Source organism: Primulina huaijiensis, chromosome 11 (genome assembly GCF_012295235.1).
Source record: "Primulina huaijiensis isolate GDHJ02 chromosome 11, ASM1229523v2, whole genome shotgun sequence".
Classification (NCBI taxonomy): Eukaryota; Viridiplantae; Streptophyta; class Magnoliopsida; order Lamiales; family Gesneriaceae; genus Primulina; species Primulina huaijiensis.
The window spans coordinates 1,679,149-1,698,175 of NC_133316.1; the positions used below are offsets into that span (position 1 = coordinate 1,679,149).

The 19,027-nt window shown below is 31.8% G+C and overlaps 2 protein-coding genes across 2 annotated transcripts; one reads left to right on the plus strand and one right to left on the minus strand.

Moving 5' to 3' along the window:
* Nucleotides 1-1,718: 1,718 nt before the first annotated feature.
* Nucleotides 1,719-5,941, plus strand: LOC140988948 (probable pectin methylesterase CGR3). Its single transcript, XM_073458064.1, has 7 exons — nt 1,719-1,853; nt 2,492-2,627; nt 2,932-2,971; nt 3,251-3,292; nt 3,869-4,243; nt 4,724-4,779; nt 5,577-5,941. The coding sequence occupies exons 2-7, from the start codon at nt 2,508-2,510 to the stop codon at nt 5,727-5,729; spliced, it is 786 nt and encodes a 261-aa protein (XP_073314165.1). The 5' UTR covers nt 1,719-1,853; nt 2,492-2,507; the 3' UTR covers nt 5,730-5,941.
* A 2,574-nt stretch (nt 5,942-8,515) lies between these two features.
* Nucleotides 8,516-10,624, minus strand: LOC140987206 (uncharacterized). Its single transcript, XM_073455625.1, has 2 exons — nt 9,843-10,624; nt 8,516-9,453 (listed from the first exon to the last, which is right to left on the minus strand). Exons 1-2 carry the CDS (start codon nt 10,439-10,441, stop codon nt 8,748-8,750), a joined length of 1,305 nt encoding a protein of 434 aa, XP_073311726.1. The 5' UTR covers nt 10,442-10,624; the 3' UTR covers nt 8,516-8,747.
* Nucleotides 10,625-19,027: the final 8,403 nt, after the last annotated feature.

The following is a 19,027-nucleotide window of genomic DNA, read 5'->3' on the forward strand; positions in this document are numbered from 1 at the left end:
AATATCCTCATCACTCATTTTGGTGAGTGACTTCAACAAATTGGTTTTGTTATTTTTGCATCTTTTCCAGATTAAATAGGGTAATAATAAATGTATGTAGACAATTTATTAACGTTGTCGTAATAAATAGGTATACATCAAAGTATGTGATAGCTTCGATGCTACATGTGAGGCACTGTCTCCACATGGTTTGGATGGACAAGATTCATTAAAAAAAATTAGTGGACCTCATTTATGTGTGACTAAATTTGAGCCCTTGATTCTATCATGTGGTAGTGTCCTTACATGTAGGATATAATCAAAGTATGTTAATTATTTAGAAAATTGCAAAAAAAAAGAAAAAAATTTGGCATATCATCTATGACAACATTCAAACGTCAAATCGACGAACTAAAATTACAAGAATTTTTTTTTATATTAGTTTTTTTGTGATTTTGATGAATTCAAATTTTAGTTTTAACCCATTTTTTTTGTTTTTTTCTTGTAATTTTAGTTCGCCGATTTGACGTTTGAATGTGGTCATAGCAATGATATGTCCAAGTGAGATTTATTATTTAGTCACTTTCACAAAAAAATATTGAAATTGCAAAATACAAAACCAACATCAACCAAAAAATAAGAATATATAACTCCTTATTGATAATATAAATAGTCAAAATTACAAATAACCAAACATAAAAGACAAAAAAAATAACCCCAAGTATATGTCACAATATGATAATCTAGATTAGATAATACTTTAATGGTTCCAAAATTTGAGTAAAAAATACGGCGTAAGTATTTTTTGAGATTGTCTCACATATCTATTTTCCTGAGAAATGTTAACACGATTCATATTTTAAGTGAAAAAAATATATATCATTAGATACCATCCATTATTTTCTAATTTGATGAGTTGTTTTTACTTCAATAGATTTGATGAGAAATAGAATCTTTGGTCATCACTAATGAAATCATCCATTATTTTCAAATTTTTGAGTAATATATCATAATTTTCAAAATTTTATATTATAAATTATTTTTGTTAAATTACATGCAGCTGAAAAATATTTTCTCTTATAAATAATTCGTTTTATTTGATGATAAATTGAAAATTTGATAATGGGTGAATCAAATTATCCACAACTTTCTAATTATTAAGGTATATGTTATAATTTTCGAATTTAAATATTACTAGAGAAATATTTTAATGATATTTTTAAATCCACGGACCTAATTATAAATATTTATAGTAGTTGATTAACAAATTTCATCATGTATTTCATATATAAAATAAATAAATAGATGAATTTATTTTATAATTTTGATTTAATTCTTATAAATGTAATAATTACAATTTTAAAAACAAAGTAGTCATGAAAACAATAAAAAATAAATTAATGATAATAACAATAATATAAACAAAAAACTTAATATATATATACACACACACACACACACGCTTTAATTTTAAAAATAATAAAATTAATATCCAAATTGATATTTTTTAACTTCACATTTTAATTTAATAAAATAAAAAATAATACTAATACCTACGATAATAAACAAATTCTATATTTTTTTTTATAAAATTACTAATTATAATAGTATTATTTACGTAAATGATAAATACAATAATAATATTAACAATAAATTATTACAACCAATATCATCACTACTTTAAAATATTAATTTATAACAAAAAAATTACTTAATTTAATTTTATCCATACGCATGAGGTTTGAAAATTAATCAACTAAAAACCAGAAAAATAAATAATTATCAGCGAAATAAATCCCAGCTCTTTTCTATCTCATTTCCGTTGTGATCAAACGAGCAGATCCAGATCCCACATCCACTTCTCGCCATTTCAGGTAACAGACAATTCTTGCTTCATAGGTTTCATGGTCCCCTTCTTTTTCGAGAAGATGCGACGAGTTCTGTTCTTGAAGTTGTGGGTTCGTTTTTTTTAAAAAAATGATTCAGTGAAATATGAGAAGTTGAGATGTGAATTTGGTTGAAATTTTGGTTTTATTTCTGCTGCATCGTGGATTTACAGGAATCCCGTGTCCGATAAAGTTGCAATTAGCTGTTTTCTTGTTTTCGGTTGCGTGACAGTTAGGAATGGAAATTAATCTTGGAATTTTATTACTGTGGCAAAGCGTGTTCTATATATAATTCGACCTTTTGAACTGTATTATATGTATATGTGGCCTGCTCTGGCTGCATTGAATGCTTCTTCTGTGTCGGCACTGGATATTTCTTACCATTGATTTGTCGGAAATTTATTTTGCTTGAGATGGTTTGAGTGTTTGTGTTGTGTCTAGTACAATTTAACTTTTAAGAATCTTTTAGTCCAAGAGTTTTGGGAAATGATATCAGATGTCTCATTTATACTATGCATTAGTTGAATGAGATGCGTTATCATGGTAAATACTTTTTTTATTTATGTTTACCGTGATATTTATTGGGTTGAAATTTATGTATTACTGCCATAAATCTTGTTTTGCAGGATATTATTTAAAACAATGTCTAGAAGACCCAATACTTCTCGTCGATTTGCAGATGGTGGGAGCATTCCCTTAGTGGGTTCATTGCACTCGAAATCTCGTCCATCTCCGATATTATCTATTGGCCTTCTTGTTGTGGTAAATATTGGGTTTTCCATTATTTATTTCTTACTAGTTCACTTCCTGGCAATATGTCCACACTCGTGGCATTCACAAGCATGCCTAGGATCCTTTATTGTGATACATACACACCGTAGTACAATTTATAACATTAGCATTTCATGTGGATCATAGAATATAAGGCTGATGGATGCCACTGGTTTCTAAATTTTAAGTTCTTTACGAGTTCTGATGATCCCAGCTGGCAGACACAATCTTGTTGATTTTCTTTGTTGCGAGAAAACTGATGAGGTACCTACCTTCCTTTTTTTGTCATTTTCAGGGAGCGCTATTGGTTGTTGGATATGTGTATCGTGATTCAGGTATGTTGTTGATCTTTCTGTTTTACACTCACCCAACACATATCCTTGCAAGATTCATTAGATAATATTGTACTTTATTTTCTCATTATCTCCTTTTTAGCTGAACTTTTATGTAATTGTTTTTTTCCTCAAAATTTTGATGCGGTGGAAGTCTCGGTGGAATGGGAACTTTATCCTTACTACTCCTTTCATTCTCATAAACGATTTCCATTGAAAACATTTGATCATGAAGTTCATTGTTTTAGTGAGATCTAAGTTTTAAATTTGTTTTTTTGACAGGTGGCAGGAATGGCGACATAACTGCTTTTAATAGACTTGAAGGTAATTTCACGTGATCTAAAATAGCTGATTCTGTCTTGTCAAGAGCCTCTAATGCAAATCACTATCATTCTGCATGTTTAAGATGCAAGGATGCTCGGCTCGCTTTGGTATTAGTTGCGAATGAAGGCTCTCTACTAGAAACTAATCTTTCTCATTTCACATATCAAAGGCAGACATAATGGTGAAAATAAGTACCGCTTTACAACTTAGTACCAATATTTCCTTGTTAGTGAATCAGTACCAGGCAATGTAGGTGTACTTATATAATGTACTGCAACCACTACAGCTGCGAGTTTTTTTCCCATTTAGGAAGTCTCAATTTGTTTGGGCTAAGGAGGTGTTACTTAACTTATTTTTACTTAGATCATGAGATGTTTCATTGGTTGATACCCGTATGTAAATTCTGCATATTTTAATGCATCTGACATTTGTTTGATTCCCATTGTTGATGAAAAATAAACCACCTGCTTGGCATGGCTTCCTGAACCTTTTGCATATCTGTTCTGCTTGTGATTTCCCTTTGACTTTGTGGTCATAAGCAGCAATTTTTTAAATAACTAAAGCATGTATGTGCAGGTGGTGTTTCATGTTCATCAGAAACTCAGAGATTAATCCCCATTCTTAAGAAAGCATATGGCGACAGCATGAAGAAAGTGTTGCATGTAGGTCCTGAGACCTGTTCGGTAGTCTCACAACTATTAAAAGAAGAAGATACTGAAGCATGGGGCGTGGAACCTTATGAGCTAGATGATGCTGATGCAAACTGCAGGGCTCTTGTGCGCAAAGGTGTTGTCCGTGTGGCTGATATCAAGTTCACTCTTCCCTACAGGCCAAAGTCATTTTCTCTTGTCATAGTGTCAGATGCACTGGATTACTTGTCACCCAAATACCTCAACAAGACAGTTCCAGAACTAGCAAGGGTATCTGCTGACGGTTTAGTTATATTATCTGGTAAGTCTTCATGACTGATTACTAATTACATTGCTCGTAGGGGAAATGTTTAAAATTTGAGTCTGAGCTGACTGCATTGGTTGTTTTCTTGAATTTTTCTGTATTTAAAAATTCCTTTTACAATGGTTTTTATTCTAACATGGAAAACCTCTCATTCAGCACACTCTTCTGGCAAGAGCAATATGAGAGCTTATTAACACTCTTCTGGCAAGAGTGATCTGAGAGCTTAGTAAATACTTGAAAATGGGGATAGCCACCTTTTACGTTCCTCTAATCCCTCCTAGCAGTGTTTGATTCAAAAACGTCATGTATGGGGTGAAACTAAGCACTAGAAGATCTTTTAATTTTAAGATAAAACATTTTTATCTCATGTACAGCATACAATAATTTACAAACATAGGAAATTTTTACAGCGAGGGGACTTGATCATAGCAATATTTTGGTGACGAGTGCTTTTATTCTAATTTCTTTTTCTTGCAGGGTACCCAGGTCATCAAAAAGCTAAAGTGGCTGAGCCGTCCAAGTTTGGTCGTCCTGTAAGTGCCACCTTTTTGCTTCTACTTGGTTTACTGTACATTTTATCATCTTTTTCCTGCATAAAATAATGGCTATAAATAGACTAAGGCTAATAGAATACCCGAGAATTGACGGTAACAGAGCTTCTAACAGTTCAAATTCCTGGTTGATGAACCATTTTCCCATTGTCCTAATGTTTTCTTTTTCGCTATATATGCAATTCATTGATTAATGCCACAGATAGTTGTTGACTACAGTTTTCTCTTATATCGCCCATAAAAATCAGAGGATAAAAAATTTTAAGCTCCAAATTGTAGAGGCATTTGATGTTGCATCCTTGGTGAATGTATTATTTTTCATAAGCATGTAATTCTCTAGTGCGAGTATGGGGAATATGTTGCAAGAATGTTTGAATTTATGGCTAACTGTGAGGAGAGCTGCAACTGAGAGTCCAAACTTAATTACAGGCCAAGGAAAAAGGCCAATATACAAAGTTCATGTTAGTTTACGTCACATGGGGAGGGAGAGATGGAAGTAAAAACACAGGGGAATGACAGAGTGAGGTAAACAATTATTTGTTTAGAGTGAATAATAACTGGAGAGAGTGACAAGGAGAGGGAGTTATTTCTTTTCCTTCTTGTTTGATTGGAATGGAATGTAATTGGGGAGGATTATCTTTCTTTCAGATTAGGCATATTTTGTGTTTCATTTCTGTTGTGGCATCACTAACCCATCTTAACTGAAAACGAAATATTGTATAGGCAATTTTCTATACCTCAATTCTTGCAACACACCATGTCAAATTTCATTGTAACAGGCGAAACTGCGAAGCTCGTCTTGGTGGATTAGATTTTTCATTCAAACAAGCTTGGAAGAGAATGAAGCATTTGTGAAGAAGTATGAGCAGGCTACGGCCAAGAAATCATACAAGTCGGCCTGCCAGATCTTCCACCTCAAACCATTGCATTGATTATTTTGATTATGTAGGTTTGTATTCTTTGTGATAATAGGTGCTAAATAAACAGCATCGTTAGTTCATAGAGTATTATTTTTTACAAATTGTAATTGTGGAAAGTGTGTCACCTTCTTTTATTTCATAAATCTGAGTATAAGACAACAATATTGTTGTATCTTGAAAATTTTGTCCACTTAAAACAAGCTCTATCAAAAGTTATGAAATGACATTTATACGTGTGTGAATATATATATTGGATTTTTAGTGTTTTTTTTTAATGGAAAAAGTGGTTGCCTGAAACTATCTCAATTATTTTATCAATTAATATGATTAAAGCGATGTTTTTTTCGTATTTTCTTTGGACCAAAATGTTTTTTATTGCCAAATATTGCAACCGACAATTTATTTCCTGACGGGGTTATCTAATTCATGTCAATTGAGTTCGAAAACTCGAATCTACCTTGCTATTTTCAATTGATTTTTTAAGTACAAATTAAAGTAATATTAAATGTATTTTTATTTAACTATACGAATTACATAAATATTTCTGAGCAAGTGACTAAATTATCATAATTGACCTTATTTGATGATTTAAAAAACTAACTCAAATATTAACAAAACTCGTAACTTTGGTACAATATATTTGTATTAAATACTATATTCTTTATACAAAATTTAACCTTGTAAAAACAATAAAAGAAAGTTTTGATAATTTAAAAACTAACTAAAATATTAGAAAATTTTCGGATATTAAGTTTGCTACTTCGTTATTATGGATATTTAACTCATAAACATATAAATGATATTTAATATAATACACATCGAAAAATAACGATTTCTATATCGTTAAAAAAATATGATATTAAATTTCCATTTAAACCCCGGAAAGAATCCAGCTCCAAATCTGCAACCGTGGCCAGGGTCTTTAGTATTATATGAAGAAAATTTATAAAATAATATCGTTAAATTATTTAATTAAAAAAATGATTTATTCATGTCATTTTCTTAATTAAATAAAATTAACATGAGAATTTATTCATGTATTTCGTCCTCTTTACATTGGAAACGTACATCATGAATTTCTTGTTTCAGTTGTCGATGTTCTGATTTTCTATACCTAACATAAGATTTTTTTTTATGACTTGGAATCCGTCGCCGTTATTTTTCAGTGCACCCGGTAAATTAGCCTTCAAACCACGTTAATCAGGTTAATAACATTGGACGAGTTCCGTGTGACAAGCTCGTCTGAAAAATGTTGATAAGAAGAATCGAACTCTTAATCGTCGGTCAAATGTTAAGTTTTCCACCAACTCGAACATCTTTTGAGCCTACCATAAGATTATTTATCTCGTAAGAATGTTCCTTGATGTTGTGACGGGTTGTGTTTAAGTCGGTGGTGAGAAAAGGGTAATTTGCTTGATAAAAGAACGGATTTTGGAAGTCACTATGTACAGGCAGATCCCAAGTACGAACCAGAGGTTAAAGGAAATCAAGGTAAAGCATGTCTGGAAGATATGCTTATTCCTTGGTGTTTGCTTCTGGTTAATATACCTAGTGAAGCATTCCCACGATGAGAAGAAAGGATTTGATGAAAGTGATGTGAAAGGTTATCTTGCTAGTGGTCATAGTAACAGTTTTGTAAAACTCGGGAGAAAAGGTGTCCATTCCCGAGTGGAGGAAATGACCATGGAAGATGTAGAAGAAAATAAGCATGAAGAAGATGGGCTAGAAGACATAAAAGATCAAGAAAACGGGAGTGGTGGGATGGCTGGTGGAGATGAGACGTTTGATGCTGAAGTTGATCAAGAAAATTCCGTCCATCATGAGAGGGAGGGGGAAGAAGGTGTTGAGAATGAAAATGAAGAAAAAGATTTGGAATATATTAATGATCAAATCGAGAAGGAAACAGATCATGATGGAGATGATACAAGTTCGCATGAGGCACGTGAGGAACGTTACAAGGCCGATGATGCTTCTAGTGATGTGAGTCATGAAATCCAAATGGCTGGTACGGAAAATGAGAATGAACATGACGAAAATTCGAACGAACAAATTGATAACATTCTCGAACATGAATTCGAAGAGAACACCAGTGAGAAAACCGATGAAGGGGAGAAGAGGAAAGAGTTGGAAGTAGAAGTTGGTGAAATGGTTAAAGATGATACAGAGTCAAATGTGACTTACAATGAAACCGAGGAAATTATGGGGTCAACTCGTCACTTGGAAATGAGCGAGTCTGAATCAGAATATACTCCTGAAATCCTCACCGAGGATACATCTGCAGAAGACTTGAACCTGCAAGATACCGATCTAGAGAAAGCTAACTATTCTACCTTAAATGTGGATAATAACCATTTAGACTCCGAGTCCGCAGATCCCGATGAAACCAAAAATCTCCAAGAAATTCAACAGGATTCAACAGACTCTTCTGATTCATCAGATTTCTCAGAGGAGAAAGACACCGAAACTGTCGGCACAAACTGAGGGTACAAAGAGCGAAGATGTAGCATGAGATATGAAAATATGAGTTGAGGGGGGCTCTTTCTGTATATTTTTTTAACTGTCTCTATAGAATTCACTCTCAACATTGCTGGTAAAATACTGGCAAGTTTGAGCATATATTGTTTCTGCTATATCATATATCTTGAATCAAAATATGACGTTATTACAAAACGACCATCATGTTTTGATTTCTCTCTTACGGGCTAACGAAAATTTGCAGCTTTTGTTTTAAAATTGTAGAGTATTGTGCAAAAACAAAGCTGGTCGGTCCTCCCTTAAGAATAGTTCTTGGAAGACAATGCATGAAAACTTATTGATCGATAACATAATGTGAACCTATCAATTAATGTACAAATGAGATTTATATGAAAGCAAAACAAATCAAGAAAACAGACGGCAGTTAATCACTACTGTACACACTCTTGAAGAATGAAAATTTGAACAAGCTCTTAGCTGTTGCAATGAATTGAATGCAAATCCAATTTCAAAATTCAAAATCCAACTGCCAATACAACCCGATCAGGAATCTAACTAATCAAGATTCACTTGTCTCAGTTCTTTCCTGAGCTTCCGAGAAAACAGCTTACAAGCGTCCATGCTTAAATCCATGGCAGCAGCCAACGCCACGAAAACTGCAGCATCCTCTGTGCAGGTCACATGTTGCGCCCCAACTTCCACCTCTGGCTTACTACACTTGCCGTTTCCCTCCACTGTAGATGACATCACGAACCCTCTGTACAAAAAGTTTGCCCAAGATCCCGATCCGGATGTTGACCCCAACTCAGATCCGGACCCCGACCCCGAACCGAGATCAAAGCTACTATTAGGACTAGTTATTGGAGTTGGACCGTTACTGATATCTATACTGAAATTTCCTCCATATTTTGTGCTGATTGAGGAATTTGCAAGTTGGATTGAGTCCATGCCATCGTCGGGTATGAGCTCGAATCGGTAGCCAACTTCTTTTCCCTGACGCCAGGCCTCGAGGCGGCCCCAAGGCTGGAATGTGCTGTGGCCTGGTCTAAGAATGAGCCATGCTCCAGGATTGGATTTGCTGACGCTATTGGTGCCAGGTGATGGAACAAATGGTGTAACCATCGATGCAGCAGCCACAGGTGATCCCGAAAGGTCGTGGACAGTGATCGACCACCCTTTTCGTTCTTCCGGGGCCACTTCTTTTCCTTCTGTAAATGCACTGAAACAGCTGGTTGAGGTACTTGGTTCCGACAGTGATGATCTAATTTCAACAATAAGCCAAATATCAAGATTGCATTCAAGAAATAAGAGCTTACTGGAAATTAAACACACATTTGTGGACTTCATTTCAGGTATCTATCAGATATAATTACCCATTTTCAACCTGCTGTAAACTAAATTAGAATCTTCAATCTCGGTGGACAGAAATCAATCCATTTAGAACCTTTCAATAAGAGGTACTAAAATCAATCAAGAAATAAGAGCTAACTGACAGCTAAACAGAATTTATGAACATTGTTTTGCGGACTTGTTCAAATTCAGATAGAGTTACCAACTCAGACCAACCCCTATTCGGGGGGAAAAAAAAGGATCTTGGGTACTCATAAAATGATTGATCTAAATAAAACTAAACCAAGCAATTACGTTTACCTGGATCTCAAAATCCTATCCCCGGAATTCCTGAACCCGAACTTGCAAGTAAAAACAGGCTGTTGCACATGGCCATTTACCTGGAAAACCTGCGGACTGCACTCGGGTTCCCCATCGAACCGAAAGACAAATCTCGGGCCGGGATCGGCCCTCACATTCATATGCAATTTCATCCCCGAACCACCAATCAAAACCCAACCATTCTGAATCACACTTCTTCGATTATTCCGATTGTTTTCCATAATACTCCTCAAATCCAACGGCACCACAACGCGCCCCAAGAGCTTCACACCCTTGATAAACCCACAACTGCCATTTCCTCTAGTACTTCTCCTGTAAATATCACACTTGAGACAAGAAAACTTGCTCGACTTCTCCATCAAACTCTCCAATTCTGCCTTCCTTAAGGTGAGACAACCCTGAATTCTGCTCTCAAACGGGCCGCTCTCCGCGGCAAGGACCGTGACATCTGAAACCTGGGTCGGAAACCCTTTGAGTTTGAATTTGCAGAAAAACGAAAGGGACGAGAGATGGGTTTTGTCCGGAAAACTCAACGCCAAATTGCCCCAAAAAATTCGAACAAAAGAACATGGATCCATCGCTACCCTCTCGCCGAAACTCCTACTAGCTAGTAACGGGCAAGCAACAACGAACTGGATTTCTTCCCAGAATAAGATTTTAACTAGAATGATGTAATCATGGAGAAGCAGCGCATATATTGGAATCGTACAGCGCAATGGCAGCAGGTGGGTGGGGTACGACAGGCTGGATAGGAGGCTTGCATGGGCATGCGTGCGATATGAGTTGGTTTGCACGTACGGTAAGTTCCAGCGATGGGTTACACATATCTGGCGATATTAATTGCATATTCACCCCTTCATTTTATTATTATTATTATTATTATAAAATATGAGTAACAATAAATAAATTTAAATAAATATGATATTTTTTGTTAGATTAATCAAATTATTATTTTATTATTTTTTTAATGAAATTGAACATTCATTAAATGGTAAAAAAATGTTTGTATACAAATACACTGGACATTCCCAAAAAATACTATAAAGACAATAATATTATAACATCGAACCAACTAAATCAATGCATGAAACATATCACTAGCTCCTAGAATACACATGAAGATGTGGACTTCGATATTATTGATAATTCATACAATATTAATTTCTTCCTTTTCGAATATGATTCTATTCCTTAAGCTCCCGATGTGGTAGACCGTAGCAGCTTGTGAAGTTGCCTCTATAGATAGTTCTAAGCACTTTTAGAACTGCTTAAGGCGATCCCATGAGCTTTTTCATGTCAAGCCACTCATGTACAACATTCTAAATGTGCTTCGAAACTGGACAATTGAAGAAAAGATGAAAGACGGATTTGGCGTCGACGTTACAGAGCACACAAGATTGGTCAATCATAAAATTAAGTCTATCTCGAGTAAGCATTTTCAGATGTGCGAAGAACTATAATAGAAAACAATGCTTCGGAAGGATACTTGATTTCCCCAAAAATGGTTTCTATGGCCACCCACCTCTAGTGCGCATTAAGAAGTTATAAGCATAGGAAAGGTCTCGGTCACCTCTAAATCATCCTTCCAAACGGATAATAGCAGCATCAACAGAATCACTAATCATAACCAATTCATCACGTATAGAGATGATTTGCTTGATCAATGGTGACTCATCCTTGTGTCATCTCCAGTACCATACGCTGTCAAACCTGTTATAAATGTGGTTAACCCATCGGATCCACAAGCTGTCTTTCTTCAAGTGAATATTCCAAAGTGTTTTGATAATTAGAGCTTTGTTCCACGCTTTAAGGTTCTTCAGTCCCATACCTCTTTCCTCCAAAGGCTTGCAAACCCACTCCCATGCAATGGTCGAATGCTTTGTTGGCCACACAAATTTACGACACAAGGATTGAATGACATTGATAATGCAATTAGGGATATGCAAAATAGGAAACCCGTATTTGATCCAATCCAATTTTATTTTATCATTTCTGACCTGATAAGCTCTATTTTCCCATCATAAGGTAGAGAATGACAAGGCCAGTTGCTAATTTTCGCTGCAACTGCATCAACCAGCAGACTGTAATATGATGATCTCAGACATCTAGCTGCTAATTGAACTCCAAGGTATTGAAAAGGGAGAATACCAAGGGAAAAGCCAGTGATATCAAGAATATGTTGTCTCACATTCCCATCAATGCTGGTCATATGCTAGACTTCAAGAAGTTAACCCTCAATCCAGACATATCTCCAAATTCACTCAAACAATTCATCAACAAATAAACACTACGAACATCACCTCGAGACAATGATAACAAATCATCTGCATAAGAAAGATGAATAATATTTAGATTACCACATTTAGGGTGAAACCCAAAATCAGATGATTACATAAGAGTTAGTGATTCTTGATGCTGACGGTAATCTTAAACAACAATAGCTCAAAAATAAAAGTTTGAAACTTTATTTTTGTTGAGTTGTTTTTATTATTTGTTTTTAAAAAGATTCTTGACCTAATCTATGTAATCAATATTTCAATTTTAAAAAAAAATAATTATGTTTGCTATAAATTTGTGAGATGGGGGCTTCTCAAGTGTGTTGCACCAATTTGAAGAAAAACAATAAAATATCCGACTTCTGATCATTCAAACGATGAATTTCAAACTTCACTATTAGTTTTAGTCTATTGTGCTAATGAACTTAACATAAACAAAATAAAATTATAAAAAATAACGTTGATAAAATAATAAAATAACTTCTGACATAGATTATGTATTTACAAATAACAAAGAACTGGCAAACATAAAAAAAATGCAATAAAAGTTGTTGAAACATGGAATGACAAAGACGAAAATGTTAGCTCTAACAACTTCGTTTATTCTAGATTAGTTATTTAAGCATTATATATTATTATTAAATCTGTTTTATATGAATGAAATAATTAAATTATATATGATTAATAACATAGGCTTCATAAATATCTATTTATACATTTTATTTATTTAATTTTCCAACTAATTATATATTTAAATTATTAATTTAATATTGTGCATCACGTACAACTTTACATTATTTCATATCTACTATGTCAAGCTCATATCTCTATTAAATTGAGCTAACTAAGCCCTATAAATTTTATTCAAGTAGCTATCAATATTTTTTTAATTAAAAAAAAGAATTAAAAAAGAAAAATAAGTGGGGCTTATTTGCAATTTGATCCTTCTGTGTCAAGTACTATTTGATAGGTGTTGTTTGGAGAAAGGGATTTTGTCGTTTGTGGAGTGTTGTGTGTATATCGGCCAGCTGGGACAGATTTAAATGCCCAATTACTCCACAATAAGTTAATTTAATTGGGTTGAAATCAGATATTATCCCAATTAAAAAAAAAAAAGTTAATTTAATTGGGAAGCAGCTGTGATTATTTTTAAAAAAAATTCCCAATCAATTCAAGTCCACTTTTTTTTTAAAAAAAGAAAAAAATTTATTGATTTCAATTTAATATATATATTTTTTGATTGATTTAATTTTCTTGATTTTGATGCTTAATCTAAGATAGGTGAAATAACTACTTTATTTCATATTTTTTAAGTGAGAAAATTGGTTAAATAACTTCGGTCAATTTTTTTTTTTTTTTTTAAGAAAATGATCTCTTTAACTGTAAATTTACACTTGAAGAGGTTATTTTCTTAAAAAAAGAGTTGACCGATGTTTAAAAAAATCTCTTTTTTTTTAGTTCACTAAAGAATTATCACCGAGTATGGTAAAATTATAAAATGTCAAAAATTATCGTATTTAAGTAGTAAACATATATAAATGCAAGCGAGCGAAACCAATCGTGTTAGAGTCGGTTTTGAAATATTTATCGAGTTTGAATTATCTTAATTTTAATCAAAATTGATTGGAACTCGGAAATTTGTACACGATTGATTGAGATCGAACACGACTGGCATAGCTCGTTTTGAGTTGAGCTTCATCTAGAGCACAACAAAAACTTGATTTGATTGTGTTTGCGTCCAAATAATAAATTAGCAGTTTTATTCGTGTGTTGTTTGTATAAAAAATTTGTTGGTTACAACTGTTCAATATTTTTTGGAGTTTAATAAATTAATACGTAAATAATTGAGAATTTTAGGGGATATATTTTTATATTTTTGTTTATCATCTGTGGGAAATATATTTTTTAGTCGAGTTATTTTGATTATTTTGAAATGTAATTTTTCTATTTATTAACTTTAGTTAAACTAATAGTTAAAAGCATGGCTTTCTCATGTATTTATTTTATTTTATTTTGTTTTGTTTTATTCTTAGCACTTTGGCTCAAAACAATTGAGTGGATTATTGATGAGCTAGCTCAATTGGACAATTATACCTTAATTTGCGGGAGAGGAGCTATTTATTGGGTTCTTTTGTCAAAAAATATTAATTATTGGTTGAATTGTTTGCCACGGGAAGAATAATGGAAATATGATACTTGAAATAATATAAAATTTAAAATATTTCAAATGTATTATTATCGTTAGCTATGATTTTCGATAAAATGATATGTGTTCGATTCTATAATTGACACTTCGAATCATTGATTGATATGAATGTAATTATTAGGAGAGAGATTGTTGATGCGCAATATTGCTTCTGCTGGGAGAGCAATCGAAGCGTAATACTTAAACTGCGGTATGTTTTTTAAAAAAATTGAGTTGTATCGTTGTCACCAACTATTATTTTTAGTAAAGTGACAACGTTCGATCCTACAAATTCCAACAATGGGACATAAAATAAATTATAAACTGTTGGAGTAATATTTTTAACTAAAAATTTGCACTTCGTTTTAGCATTTTATTTTCTTAATAAACAAGATTATCCTTACATAGTATTTTTTTTTATCTATTTATATTGTCAAATAGCTTTAATATTTATATAATGACTATCTTTTTCCTTTGGAAAAAAATAAGAACATACCTCGAATCTAAATTATTTTACAAAGTAAATTACAGAGACATAATTAGAAGATATATCATATTGAAACAAAACAAATTTGAAAATCGTTGTCATATATCCAAATGAAACGATTTTCTTTTTCATTTATGATAATGTTTTTTTTTTAATGTACAAGATAAAAAATATATTATCCATGATTATCATCTAAAGACAAATTCACAAGATATTAGTGTTCGGGTAGGCCTCAAGTGAGATATGTGAGACGGATCAATGCGAATCATACTTACAATGAAAATAAATATTTTTAACATAAAAAATAATACGTTTTCATAAGTCGAGTCGAGTCGAGATACATATCATAAAATTGACTCGTGAGACGATCTCACAAGAGTTTTTCTGTTGGTGGCCGGGCCCAAAATGTTTTTTTTAATGTAAATAAATTCCATAAACTTTATATACCATGATAGTTTCAAATTTTTAAAATAATAGCAATGATATAATTGTTTTTAAACCCTACTATTCATATATGTAACAATATTGACAAAGAAAATATATTATACAATATCTATAAACCCTGCTATTCATATGATAAAAACTTGTGTGAGACGGTCTCACAGACCGTTTTTTGTGAGACAGATATTTTATTTGGGTCATTTATGAAAAAATATTACTTTTTATGCTAATAGTATTACTTTTTATTGTGAATATCGGTAGAGTTGACTCGTCTCACANACCTGATAAGCTCTATTTTCCCATCATAAGGTAGAGAATGACAAGGCCAGTTGCTAATTTTCGCTGCAACTGCATCAACCAGCAGACTGTAATATGATGATCTCAGACATCTAGCTGCTAATTGAACTCCAAGGTATTGAAAAGGGAGAATACCAAGGGAAAAGCCAGTGATATCAAGAATATGTTGTCTCACATTCCCATCAATGCTGGTCATATGCTAGACTTCAAGAAGTTAACCCTCAATCCAGACATATCTCCAAATTCACTCAAACAATTCATCAACAAATAAACACTACGAACATCACCTCGAGACAATGATAACAAATCATCTGCATAAGAAAGATGAATAATATTTAGATTACCACATTTAGGGTGAAACCCAAAATCAGATGATTACATAAGAGTTAGTGATTCTTGATGCTGACGGTAATCTTAAACAACAATAGCTCAAAAATAAAAGTTTGAAACTTTATTTTTGTTGAGTTGTTTTTATTATTTGTTTTTAAAAAGATTCTTGACCTAATCTATGTAATCAATATTTCAATTTTAAAAAAAAATAATTATGTTTGCTATAAATTTGTGAGATGGGGGCTTCTCAAGTGTGTTGCACCAATTTGAAGAAAAACAATAAAATATCCGACTTCTGATCATTCAAACGATGAATTTCAAACTTCACTATTAGTTTTAGTCTATTGTGCTAATGAACTTAACATAAACAAAATAAAATTATAAAAAATAACGTTGATAAAATAATAAAATAACTTCTGACATAGATTATGTATTTACAAATAACAAAGAACTGGCAAACATAAAAAAAATGCAATAAAAGTTGTTGAAACATGGAATGACAAAGACGAAAATGTTAGCTCTAACAACTTCGTTTATTCTAGATTAGTTATTTAAGCATTATATATTATTATTAAATCTGTTTTATATGAATGAAATAATTAAATTATATATGATTAATAACATAGGCTTCATAAATATCTATTTATACATTTTATTTATTTAATTTTCCAACTAATTATATATTTAAATTATTAATTTAATATTGTGCATCACGTACAACTTTACATTATTTCATATCTACTATGTCAAGCTCATATCTCTATTAAATTGAGCTAACTAAGCCCTATAAATTTTATTCAAGTAGCTATCAATATTTTTTTAATTAAAAAAAAGAATTAAAAAAGAAAAATAAGTGGGGCTTATTTGCAATTTGATCCTTCTGTGTCAAGTACTATTTGATAGGTGTTGTTTGGAGAAAGGGATTTTGTCGTTTGTGGAGTGTTGTGTGTATATCGGCCAGCTGGGACAGATTTAAATGCCCAATTACTCCACAATAAGTTAATTTAATTGGGTTGAAATCAGATATTATCCCAATTAAAAAAAAAAAAGTTAATTTAATTGGGAAGCAGCTGTGATTATTTTTAAAAAAAATTCCCAATCAATTCAAGTCCACTTTTTTTTTAAAAAAAGAAAAAAATTTATTGATTTCAATTTAATATATATATTTTTTGATTGATTTAATTTTCTTGATTTTGATGCTTAATCTAAGATAGGTGAAATAACTACTTTATTTCATATTTTTTAAGTGAGAAAATTGGTTAAATAACTTCGGTCAATTTTTTTTTTTTTTTTTAAGAAAATGATCTCTTTAACTGTAAATTTACACTTGAAGAGGTTATTTTCTTAAAAAAAGAGTTGACCGATGTTTAAAAAAATCTCTTTTTTTTTAGTTCACTAAAGAATTATCACCGAGTATGGTAAAATTATAAAATGTCAAAAATTATCGTATTTAAGTAGTAAACATATATAAATGCAAGCGAGCGAAACCAATCGTGTTAGAGTCGGTTTTGAAATATTTATCGAGTTTGAATTATCTTAATTTTAATCAAAATTGATTGGAACTCGGAAATTTGTACACGATTGATTGAGATCGAACACGACTGGCATAGCTCGTTTTGAGTTGAGCTTCATCTAGAGCACAACAAAAACTTGATTTGATTGTGTTTGCGTCCAAATAATAAATTAGCAGTTTTATTCGTGTGTTGTTTGTATAAAAAATTTGTTGGTTACAACTGTTCAATATTTTTTGGAGTTTAATAAATTAATACGTAAATAATTGAGAATTTTAGGGGATATATTTTTATATTTTTGTTTATCATCTGTGGGAAATATATTTTTTAGTCGAGTTATTTTGATTATTTTGAAATGTAATTTTTCTATTTATTAACTTTAGTTAAACTAATAGTTAAAAGCATGGCTTTCTCATGTATTTATTTTATTTTATTTTGTTTTGTTTTATTCTTAGCACTTTGGCTCAAAACAATTGAGTGGATTATTGATGAGCTAGCTCAATTGGACAATTATACCTTAATTTGCGGGAGAGGAGCTATTTATTGGGTTCTTTTGTCAAAAAATATTAATTATTGGTTGAATTGTTTGCCACGGGAAGAATAATGGAAATATGATACTTGAAATAATATAAAATTTAAAATATTTCAAATGTATTATTATCGTTAGCTATGATTTTCGATAAAATGATATGTGTTCGATTCTATAATTGACACTTCGAATCATTGATTGATATGAATGTAATTATTAGGAGAGAGATTGTTGATGCGCAATATTGCTTCTGCTGGGAGAGCAATCGAAGCGTAATACTTAAACTGCGGTATGTTTTTTAAAAAAATTGAGTTGTATCGTTGTCACCAACTATTATTTTTAGTAAAGTGACAACGTTCGATCCTACAAATTCCAACAATGGGACATAAAATAAATTATAAACTGTTGGAGTAATATTTTTAACTAAAAATTTGCACTTCGTTTTAGCATTTTATTTTCTTAATAAACAAGATTATCCTTACATAGTATTTTTTTTTATCTATTTATATTGTCAAATAGCTTTAATATTTATATAATGACTATCTTTTTCCTTTGGAAAAAAATAAGAACATACCTCGAATCTAAATTATTTTACAAAGTAAATTACAGAGACATAATTAGAAGATATATCATATTGAAACAAAACAAATTTGAAAATCGTTGTCATATATCCAAATGAAACGATTTTCTTTTTCATTTATGATAATGTTTTTTTTTTAATGTACAAGATAAAAAATATATTATCCATGATTATCATCTAAAGACAAATTCACAAGATATTAGTGTTCGGGTAGGCCTCAAGTGAGATATGTGAGACGGATCAATGCGAATCATACTTACAATGAAAATAAATATTTTTAACATAAAAAATAATACGTTTTCATAAGTCGAGTCGAGTCGAGATACATATCATAAAATTGACTCGTGAGACGATCTCACAAGAGTTTTTCTGTTGGTGGCCGGGCCCAAAATGTTTTTTTTTAATGTAAATAAATTCCATAAACTTTATATACCATGATAGTTTCAAAATTTTAAAATAATAGCAATGATATAATTGTTTTTAAACCCTACTATTCATATATGTAACAATATTGACAAAGAAAATATA